This window comes from Camellia sinensis, chromosome 1 (genome assembly GCF_055761805.1).
Source record: "Camellia sinensis isolate YWXY chromosome 1, ASM5576180v1, whole genome shotgun sequence".
Taxonomy (NCBI): Eukaryota; Viridiplantae; Streptophyta; class Magnoliopsida; order Ericales; family Theaceae; genus Camellia; species Camellia sinensis.
In genome coordinates this window covers 192,422,929-192,434,430 of record NC_138961.1, presented here as the reverse complement: position 1 = coordinate 192,434,430, position 11,502 = coordinate 192,422,929, and the positions used below count along the sequence as shown (strand labels likewise).

The following is an 11,502-nucleotide window of genomic DNA, read 5'->3' as shown; positions in this document are numbered from 1 at the left end:
ATTTCAGATTAAGAAATGTGAGAACCGTAAAAACAGTTCGGTTAATGGATTTTATGAAAAACTCGCGGTTCGAACCGAACCGAACCGAATTTTAAAAGATATATATATAATATCAAGTTTTATTTTTATTAATTGGTTTTTTATAATTTTAATGATATTAGGATGGTATATATATATATATGTAATATTAAGTAATGCCTTAATATTATTAGCTTTTATCATGAGTTAAATGTAATTAGTTTTAGTAATTATTTTGTTAATATTAACAATTTATTCTTTTAAATAGAAATTTTTGGAACCGTAAACCAAACCGAACCGTTTTTTCGATTTGGTTCTGGTTCGATTTTACAAGTGTAACGGTCTAGTCTGGTTCTTAAAATCACAGAACCGTTAGAATCGGTTCGATTCTTGGATTTTCTCAGAACCGAACCAATCCGGACCGTGTACACCCTACTTTTAAGGATGCGCATATTTGGATTTCCCTAACTAAAAATATCAAATGTATTGAAAAAAATTTAAAAATTTATTCACAGGTTAAATTTAATGAAACTAATATTTATTAAATGAAATTATTTATAAAAATATTTTATTTCAACTTAATTTTATTTTCTTAATTTATAAAAGTTACATTTTTTACTAGATTAACCCAAATAATAGATAAAAAAGACATTAAGTTCAATTAAAAGTAAAAACAAAGGTTATATAAATTTAAAATTGTATTTTACATACTTTTTAATAAACTAGATATAATTATGAAAGAGATTAAAAAATGTCGTTATACTCTTTAGTATAAATAATGTTATAATGTGTAATTAATTCTTCATTATACGAGTCATCCGTATCAATTTCGTCGTGTTATACAAATTTGACACTTATCCCAACTGCTTAATATTCGTATTATCAAGTTGTGTCGTCATATACATATTCGTATCAAAAAATAATCAATCCCAACTTGCTATTTCACATATGGTTCGAATCATATTATTATATTGTGTCACAAATTTCTACCCTTAAGTCTTACATAGGTGCAAGTCTTATGTCTATGTGAGTATTTAATAAAATTAATCATATTAATCATATGTCAAGTATTAATCATATGTCCATGGATCCTAATATTAATCATATGTCCATGTAAGCATTTAATAAAATTTTGGATCCTAAAATTAATCACTTCTATTAATACTGTGGGTTTCATACCTTTGGTAAAATATTTGAAATGGCTAAGATTACTCATTTCCACTGGTAGTGTGGCAGATGGGGGTGCCATGCCATGATATTTTAATGGGTTAAATTCAGGATATTCCAATTGGACAATTTAGTTTGGTTTATTATGGGATCATTTTGAGTACATATTAATAATTTAAATAGTTTATTTTATAAGATTTTTCTAAAAAAATTATGCATATAAAAAATTAAATTAATCAGATATCGAAATAAAATATAATTAGTGGCCAGTATAATTTTCAAAGTATTATGTTAGTTATTTTTTAAATAATATAGTTTTCGATATTTGTTCAATTTAATTTTTTTTATACATAATATTTTTAAAAGATCTTACAAAAAAATAATTTAAATCATCGAGACATATATGTAATAGATCCATAATGAACCAAACTAAATGTCCAATTAAAATATGGGGCATTTACGTACAAATTCTAATTTATGAACTTATATTCCATTAAGTTCTAACTAAGATTTTTTTTGGATTTTCAAGTCCTATTAAATTTTTAATAGCCAAAATTGTCCTTCAAATAATGATTGTTCCTCATTTATGATTATATATAAAGGAATATGATGATTTAACATTTATTTTAATTTTTAAAACTTTAAAACATCAACTTTCAAATTGAAAAAAACTAAAAAAAAAATTATGTGTCAAAAAAAAAGTATGTTTGATTTCAGTTTTCTGAATTCAATTTTTTGGAAATTAAGTTTTTTTTTTTTGTTGGTATTTTTTTGTTTTTAGTGAATACTTTAAAAAAATTAAGCAATTTTTTTTTTTAATTTTTGTAGATGTACCTTACTTATATATATTTAAATAGTAAAATATTTTTTTAAAAAATTAATAAATATGCAAAAATACCAAAAAAAATTATTGACTTTTCATCTTATTTTTTTTATTATTTTTGGTATTTAGTGACTTTAAAAAAATCACAAATATTATACTTTTTAAGTGTATTTATGTTAGGTGTATCTAAAAAAAATTAGTGAAAATAAAAAAAAAAACAAAAAATGAAAAAGCAAAATTTTCTGAAAAGTGAATTCTGGAAATGGAAACCAAACAAAGTGAATTTTTTATTTTTATTTTTGAAAAAACTGAATTATTTTTTTGTGCAAAATTAAAATTTTTGTGTTTATAAAAGAGCATGATGATGGAACATTGATGTGCATAATTGAAAAAAAATCTTTAAAAATGAAAAAAAACTGATAATGTTCTCAATTTTAAAATTAGAAAAAAAAATGATAATCTTCTCGATTTTATTGGATAGTTGAATCAAACCAATAAGTAAAATGTCAAAAACGTTTAATCTCATATTCTGTTTTTTTTATCAGTTAGTGAATTAATTATCTGAAACATTACTATGTAAAATTGATAATGTTCTTAATTTTTAAAATTAGAAAAAAATTGATAATATTTTCAATTTTATTAAATAAGACTTATTAGTTCAAAAAATTTTAAATAAAATTTGAACTATCATAACATTTATAAATAAGATTTTTAAATTATTAACAATTAAAATATCTAACTTAATTTGGCACTTAGGGGTGGTTTGGGATGATCTAAATAAGTATACTTTTTGACTTTTTTTGAAATATGGGTTGGGTATGGGTTGGGTTTGAAGTGATATGTTAGAAAGGTAATGTGACTTAAATAAAATAATGTGACTTAAACAGAATAGTGACATTTTAATTTTTTAACTTTTTTAAATCATGCCAAACAAGGTCTTAAATTCAAGTGCGCGGGATGAGGTTTGGTGAAATAACACTTGGCCCCCAAGGATTTTAAAAATGGGTCACCTCGTATGATAACGAGACTAGACGAGCATGTTCATAGTGCTCCCGCTTATTGTATTACTAGGGTATGCCCGTGCCTGAAGGCACGGTGAAAATATTGCTGGAATGAATATGTAATTGAATATAAAAATGTTGGGTTAAAATGTAATTTATTTAATTTGTTGGGAAAAAAATTGAGGTGAAAATATAAATAGATGATCCGTATGGTTGTGGATTTTCAAATGAATTTTATAATTAGATTTTTGAAAAGAGTTTGTCAAACTCAAAATTTTGTTTGGTTGTAATAATTTTTACAAATTTAAAATTCAAAACTTACTTGGTTTTAGAGTTTTCAAAAATAGTTTGTAAAATTTTAATTTGTATTTTATTATTTTTAGTGAAATTTTTAATATTTTAATCAATATTTTTCACTTTTCAGATCCACTCGATTTAAATATTTTGCATTATAAAATTTAGAGAGATGGAGCAATTAAAAATAGTGATGACACAATTATTACCTTGGCCAATAAAATGTAAAAATAGTGATGATACAAATGCAAATAAAGATCATATCACCAAATATTTACTATTATAGTATTTTTGTTTATGTAACTCACTTGCAATTTGTAATAGAAAATAAGCATTTTATTATCCTGGCCAATAACAGTATCCAAATAAATTTCTATATCCACATTTTTTTAGATAGTGAGTTTTGGTTGAAATAAAGAAGCAAGATCTCATAGCTATAGTTTTGCATCAATTTTAATGTAATGGTTAAAATCTACCAATTTTTATGGTTTGGTGGTCAGTTTATTATGCCGAAAATTAAATAAATGAAAAATAAATAAATTGTATGCTACTTGGTGAATAAATCAATTTAAACATAAAATTTCAAATTAATAGGTAAACGAAATAGTAAAAAGTAAACACATAAATGCTACGTAAAATTCAAGCACAATAAAAGTATAAGATTTTAAACAAACAACAAAATGTAAGTCCCACAACACAAAAACATCTATATACACCAGCCAATGTTCTGCAATAGAAAAAAATAAACAACAAATTAAGCACACCAGCCAATGGTTTGTAATACCAAAGCAAATGCCAAATAACAATTTAAGCACACCCGCTAGTGCTCTGCAATACAAAAAAAAAAAATTCAATTAACAAATTAAGCACACCAGCCAATGTTCTGTAATACAAAGAAATGCAACACCCTTCCTGATAAAAGATATATGGAGGCAAAAATTCAAATTCAACCAAATAAAAATATTATTAGTTTTCTTTAACCTAATTCAAGAGCATATTAGGAAGAAAAAACAAAAAAACAAAAAAGACTATATCACCTAATGTGTTACATTTACAAAAACAAACTCATAGCATATGTCAATAATTCAAATGAATATTATCTAACATACATCTAAACTTAGTTATAAATTTCACATAGACAAAAGGCTTTACAAAACTATTGTAAGTAATAAATTTCACATCGATCGGAAACTTTACAAAATATGGATCGTAGATAGCATATGTACGCTTTTTACAAAAATAAATATAAGATTCAAACTTGTTATTTCTTAGAAATCCTAGGAGCCCCTCATCACTTTCCAAAAAGTACTTATATCAACTTGTATGTATCCCCAGTAAGGAGCATGCACGACAATCTACTAATTTATGAAAATAAAAAAAGTTAGTATATTAGTAAAAGAAAATTTATATAAATATATCCAAACACTTTCAAATTGAAATTACCTTATTACATCCCCATCGAAGCAATGTAGTTCTATTTATCTTTTTGAGCTCCATATATTTTTTAACCCAATCCTACAAAAGTCGACACATATAATAAAATATTTTTAAAATAACAATTTGTAATCAATAGAAACAAATTTATCAATAAATAAATTGTACCTTTTGACAAAAGTGGTTTGATCCATAAGTAACACTATAACAAAATTTCAGGATAAACAATGTTTGTAGTAGAATCTGGCTCATCATTAGGAAGGAGGACACTTATATGATCAAAAGATGTGCATCTAGATAAGGCCACATACAATTGCCCATGACTAAACACTGGTGTGCGCAAATCAACTCCAACAAATTTCACAGATTGCCCTTGAGATTTATTAATAGTTAGGGCATATGCCAATCGAACTGGAAATTGACGTCTTGTCATTTGGAAAGGCATTTCAGAAGAAGACGGTGTCAAGGATATCCTTGGTATGAATACCAAATTGCCAAATTTTTCCCCAGTTAAAATTTGAACTTCAATTATGCGAGTATTGCATCTAGAAACCATCAATCTTGTGCCATTGCACAGTCCATCTTTTGGTGCAATATTTCTTAACAACATTATATGACAACCCACTTTCAACTCTAGCTTAAAAGCCGGTAGCCCAGGAGGATCTAATGAATTTAAATATTCATTAGGATATTTATTTATTATAGTACGATCAATTTCATCATCTTCAGACATCTTGTCTGTTGCCAAATAAGTATGTGTGTTACCGGAAAAAATATTCAATGCTGCAGAATTGATGGCACTCACATCATCATTCCGTGCAGAAAGAATTGTACGTTCAGCTAAAAATGTTGCAGTCGATGTCATTGCCACATCCAGTTGCGGATAAACTACTGAGATTATGTCTTTTAGGTCTTGGCATTTGTGTATTGTTGATGGAAGTTTAACAATTTCTTGAGGATTGGTCCCAATCTATTTATAAAAATAAATAAATAAAATAATAAGTAAAATCAATTAAAGTACATAAACGTAAATGTATTTCGTCAATTTAAAAGAACCATATAATAGAGAAAAATTTTGAAGAAATATTACCTCCATCAAGAATTTTGCAAAATTAACATTTCCAAGATTTGCATGATTCAAACGCATGTTCAAATTTAAAGACAGAACATGTATATCCTTCCATAGAAAAAAGTGTCTTAATGATGCATTCACAATTTGCTCACGGACTCCTTTGGTTATAACTGGTAAGATTTGTCGAAAATCTCTACCAAGAACAACAGTGATACCCCCAAATGGCTTTTCACTATCACAAGTGTCCCGAAGTGTGCGATCAACTACCTCAACACAATGTCCATGCTACATAGGAACTTCATCCCAGATTATAAGTTTTGTTTCTCTAAACAATTCTGCTTATAATGATTGCTTGCTAAATCCACAAATTGAATTTTCCAATACATCCAACGGAATGGAAAATGTTGAATGAGCAGTACGACCTCCTACCAATAATAATGATGCAATTCCAGATAAAGCCACAGTAATAACAATATGGCCAACGCTGCGACACTTCAATGCAATCGCATTGTACAAAAATGTTTTCCCTGTTCCAGCACCTCCATTTAAAAAGAAAATAGTTCCCTTATTTTCAAAGACTGAGGAAGTGATTGCATCATAAGCTGTTCGTTGATCATTGTTGAGGCGATCAATAATAATTTCTGCATCTGCCTGTTGTGCCTCATTCTACAGTTGTTGATGTTCAAATATCAACTTGTTACCAACTACTGCACTCCAATTTATAGAAGGTTGTGGCATTGGTGGGAAGTCAATTAAACTTTTTCCTGATTCTTGGAGCATTTGATTCAAAAGATATAGACCATAGTCTTCAATTTGAGCCTCAGTTGGTTCAGAAATGGCAAACAATGTTCGAATCTTATGTGCAAGATCATCACATAGATGCATTGAAAATGATTCCATAACGCATATGGTTGCAGTGGAGAGCACTGAGTAAGAATAATAGTAAACAATCTCCTTAATTGATAACCAGTTTTCATAACTGCAGTCTCTTTAAGGCATTGTATCCATTCTTCATCATCTTCTAAAAGTCCTCTTGCAACATATACTGATTTAAACGTATCATGCAAAACATTGTTGAGTGTACGTAAGCACTGAAACGATTTTGGTCCTTTGACAACAGTTAATAGCAAACGCAAATAAAATCTCTCACCAGAATTAGGGCTAGCAAAGTACATTCTACCGATTGCATAGCCATGCTGCCTTAGTTTCCATCTCTTTTCTGAATTAAGCCAAACAAAACGTTGTGGAAATTCTTGGTAAGTGAATAGACATTCATCTTCCATAGAAGCGCAACATGCAAAAATACCAGTAAGAGTTGACATTTGTTGGCCAGCTCTAGAAACAATTGCTTCTAATGATTCATCGGGATTAAAAAGAACGCGGTGCATTCCAGGTAAATAAAGTGCTAAGCGTACAACTGTTGGTATCTCAGCATGCAATGGATGACCAAATATTCGCCAAGCAGCTTCTAGAGGTCTAACATACCTCGCATCGAGATATTGTTGGATCTCATTTATCAATCCCAACACCATCGTTGTACGATCATAACCCTTGTAAATGTACTTGTGTATATACTTGACACATCTCATTCCGGCACAAACTTCCACGTTTATGTGACAGTTGAAACGTTTAGAAAGACATGCATTGTATGGTACAATGTCTCTATTATCAACTTATTTCCCCCTCACAATATGAACTTGACCATTATTGCGACGATGATAGATAGGATATCCATCTTGATCCATAGTAGTTGTTTCTGTGAACGCTCGAGGGTATCTCTTAGTGCATTTACCATTTTTCATACATGGTGCTTGTGGATTTCGAGCACCACGTGGTCCTTGTACCATACAACACTTGATAGTTTCAAAAAGCATAGGTTCATCTTTTGGATCTGGAAATTCTGCACAAACCAATTTGTCTACTTGAGCACATGTCCGAATTTTGTCTGGACCCTTAAGAAATAGAAGTGCATGCATATGAGGAAGGCCTCATTTTTAGAATTAAATTGTAAAAACATGCTCAACTTTATTACCAAACACTCGGTTTGTTTCTATCTCCTTCATCAAGCACTTTCTCTTTAACTCAAAAACACAGGCAATTAAATCAGGACGATCTATAGGCTTTTGGTGCGGTAATAATACTGAAGTAATTTCTGGCCAATTAGGATTTGCAGTCATGGTGAGAAAAATGTCTGGATGTTGGTTGTATCGTGTGATAGCCATTGAGTCTTGAAAGATTTCAAACATGTGTCTAGGACCTCCAGGAAATGAAGATGGCAAAACAAACCTTTGACCAATTTGATTGGGCTGAAGGTCATTTGTATCAATATCTGTCAAATCTTGGTAAAGTTCAGTGCGGATTTTCCCTTGATTAAGCTTGTGGTAAGTCAACCTATTTTGTTCAGTTGCGGCCCAAGAATCAACCAAAAACTCTTGGAACAATTTTCCAGCTCAAATTGTTGAATACTCTGTGGGTCGTTCAAACAAACGATAACTATAAAAATCCATTTGAGTAAGCCGATCAGTTGAAGGCCGATCATGTTGAACATCCCACAGTTTCATCTCAGGTTCCCATCCAAGCTCACCATGTGGAAATAATAAAACATAATGTAATGGCAAATATGCTGGGTGACATTCATTGATTTGCATTAGCTCGTTATTTCCTTGTAGATGTAAGATACATCTCTCATTCCACTAACCTTGGTTCCATCACCTGGTATTACAACTGCAATCTCATCTGTAGTTGGTAGGTTATACTATCGTCGATCTGTCGATGAACTGTAGTGGAGATGAGCAGGCAAATTTTGTCCTGTCAAGGCTAATTGATTTAAAATTGCATGAGCCTGGCGAAATTTAGCAACGAATGCATTAACTTGTAATAAACTAACTTGAATAGTTTTTAGAACATCTTTTCTTAATTGAGAATTTCTACGATTGTGAACTTCTAAAGCTGAATCAGGGTCGTAAATGTACAATTGTGCATAAGCTGCATCTTGCCCTGATTGTGGTAGTAGTGATCCTGTTCGATGTCGTAATTCCCCATGGATAGTGAATGATGTAGGGCCTCTTCCAGTAAGTACTCTTGGATCTAATGTAGCACCAAGACTTGTAAAAGCATTTGTTGCATTGTACACTCGAGTATAACATCGAAACGATTTTGATTTATCATCATTCCCATCATATAATGCTTGAAGAAGTGAAGGGGGTGTAATAAGCGGAGGAAGCTTAACCTTCCCTTTTGAACAACATGTTCCGAATAAAGGACGGTTTGGAGATGATTTTACTAATTTTTCATCCATCCAATGTAATGCTGAACAAAAAGGACATAATACATCCATCTTGCCAAGAGAATGACGACATGAATTTATATGTGCTCGAGTACTAACCATTGGACTCATATGCATATCCTCTAATTCCTTATTAGTACATAGATCCTCTTGAAGGGAATGAGTTGTAAGAGTAGGCCCACAAATATTGGTTTTGTGTAAATTAAAATAGAATGGTAATAGTAGGAATACGCATTTGAAGAATTAAACACAGTCTTTTACCAATTCGTTTGTGGAGCTAAAGATGTGCTTGGCATTGAGAACGAACATGTGGAAGGATATGCAACCATTGTTCATTTTTGCGCAGACTGAGTATCCTCAGTTGCCTTTGTTCCTAGTTCCAAGCAAGTACGACTACGATGACACGGTATTAAAGAAGTTTGTCTCGGTTGAATACATTCTCTTGATTTCTCCCGTTCTCGCCGTGCACGTTGGGCCAATGTAGCTTTTGATATAACATTGTTATTGTGTGCCTAAAATGTGAACATTATATCATTGATACCTAAAATACAAATATTATCGTATACTATTTTATTTTTTGATTCAATAATTTTGTTATTTTAATTATATTTTACTTTTTCTTCCTGCCTTGTGATAATTTTAAGAATATTTTTACATTTTCTTTGTCCTACTTCCTTTTCCATTTTGCTTCATTTTCCCTCTTCATGCCTTGTGATATAACAATTTGTTTTTTAATTATTGTTTTCTCTTTCTTCTTGCCTCATGATAATGTTAAGAAAATTAAAAATATTTTCTATGCCTATGTTTCTCTGTTCCTTTACTTAGATGTTATAAAGTTTTTCTTGGAGTTTATAAAGGTTACAATTATTTTTTAGGAAATGTTAAAGAGAGCTAAATATACTTTGTTTGAGTGTACAGAAAACAAAGAGCACACAAAAAAAATTGACAACATAGTTTAAAATTTTAAAAACATATATGATCAATGTTCACTTTAACAATATGATTGGCTTTGTTTTACTTCATAAATATTTTTTTTTTTAAATGTTGAATATAAACCATTGGACATGCATTTTCCTTTCCTTTGTCAAAAGAAGTTGCCTTTTCTTTTCCTTTAGACATTGCCTTGGCCTTTTCCTTTTCCTTTGCCTACCAAAAATTAAAAAAAAAATTAATCAGAATACGAAAAAAGAACATGTATTTATAGAATTTATTAAGATTATGAAAAAAGAATATGTTGAACTTGATTTTTCTACTTACCTTAGAATTGCGGATAATATTAAGATTGCACTCATCGCGAATAACAACACCGATATTCCTAGCCTCATGGAGGAATGGGCTTGCATGAGTAGGCCTACAAATATTTGTTGTGTACAAAATAAAATTTATAAAATAAAATCTTAACAATAAGAATATGCATTTGTAGAATTAAATACAATGCTTTACCAATTCCTTTGTAAAGCTAAAGATGTGCTTGGCGAAGTAAGATGTGTAAACATTACTCCTTTCTGAGCCGGTGGAGTATTAGTTGTGCTTGGTGGAATCAATTCTCTCGATCTCTCTCGTTCACGTTGCGAACGTTGTCCCAATTGATATGATGAGCTTGCCTTATCATTTCTTTCACGTTCTCGCCGTGCATGTTGAGCCAATGCAGCTTTCGATATAACATTATTGTTATGAGCCTAAAACATGAAGATTAATTTCATAAGATACCTAAAATATGAATATTATCATCTACTTTTCTCTTCATTTTTATTTCTATTAATTTACTTTATCTTAATTCCCTTTCCTTCTGATATTTTGTAAAAAAATTGAAAAATTTTTCATTTTGTATCCTTCCCCCCCTTCATTCCTTTTTTGTTCTATTCCTTTTTTCTTCTCTTGTAGATGTTCATGTCAATAGCAAAAAGCCAAAAAAGAATAATAATAATTTAAAACAAATATAATGCTTTTGTACAAATGCTATTTTAGCATGCTTCAAAAAAAATATTTCACAAATTTACATGAAACTATTTACTATAAAAACAGTATATGTCACTGTGCAAGTAGTATGCCAATTTTACATTTAAAAATAAATAAATAAATAATCGAGGTTCATGGTCCAAAATAAATATTTCAAAAAAAGAACTTTAAATGGAAATGTTGAAGAGCCATACTACTGAACGTGCATTTTCCTTTCCCTTGCCCGAAACGGTGGTCTTTTCGTTTTTCTTCAACAATGCCTTGGCAATTTCCTTTTCCTTTGCCTACAAAAAATAAAAAAATATATGTATAAAGTTTTTAAAAAATATATAAATAAGAATATACGGTGTATACAGTGTTTTGAAACAAAAAAATCTATATAATTAAATAGGGCCTATCTCTCGAACACGGATGACATTAAGGTCACGCTTATCACGGATAACAACAT

General features: G+C 29.9%; 2 protein-coding genes and 1 long non-coding RNA gene across 3 annotated transcripts; all 3 read right to left on the bottom strand.

The window, feature by feature from the left end:
- Window positions 1-4,939: 4,939 nt before the first annotated feature.
- LOC145821792 (uncharacterized) lies at window positions 4,940-5,602 on the bottom strand. The gene has a single exon (XM_082918364.1). The coding sequence runs from the start codon at window positions 5,600-5,602 to the stop codon at window positions 4,940-4,942; it is 663 nt and encodes a 220-aa protein (XP_082774490.1).
- A 546-nt stretch (window positions 5,603-6,148) lies between these two features.
- On the bottom strand, window positions 6,149-7,341 carry LOC145821789 (uncharacterized). The gene is made up of 2 exons (XM_082918359.1): window positions 6,685-7,341; window positions 6,149-6,475 (listed from the first exon to the last, which is right to left on the bottom strand). Exons 1-2 carry the CDS (start codon window positions 7,339-7,341, stop codon window positions 6,149-6,151), a joined length of 984 nt encoding a protein of 327 aa, XP_082774485.1.
- A 2,807-nt stretch (window positions 7,342-10,148) lies between these two features.
- LOC145790460 (uncharacterized) lies at window positions 10,149-10,751 on the bottom strand. Its single transcript, XR_014329199.1, has 3 exons — window positions 10,539-10,751; window positions 10,353-10,446; window positions 10,149-10,241 (listed from the first exon to the last, which is right to left on the bottom strand). It is a non-coding gene; the product is annotated as an uncharacterized LOC145790460 (long non-coding RNA).
- Window positions 10,752-11,502: the final 751 nt, after the last annotated feature.

What these genes read in the sequence shown, in the direction of transcription:
- LOC145821792 (XM_082918364.1), bottom strand. Translation starts at nt 5,602, where the DNA reads ATGACATCGACTGCAACATTTTTAGCTGAACGTACAATTCTTTCTGCA.
- LOC145821789 (XM_082918359.1), bottom strand. Translation starts at nt 7,341, where the DNA reads ATGGTGTTGGGATTGATAAATGAGATCCAACAATATCTCGATGCGAGG. An exon ending in ATCATTTTCAATGCATCTAT is followed by an intron (nt 6,476 to 6,684) that starts GTGATGATCTTG and finishes CAACAACTGTAG; the next exon opens with AATGAGGCACAACAGGCAGA.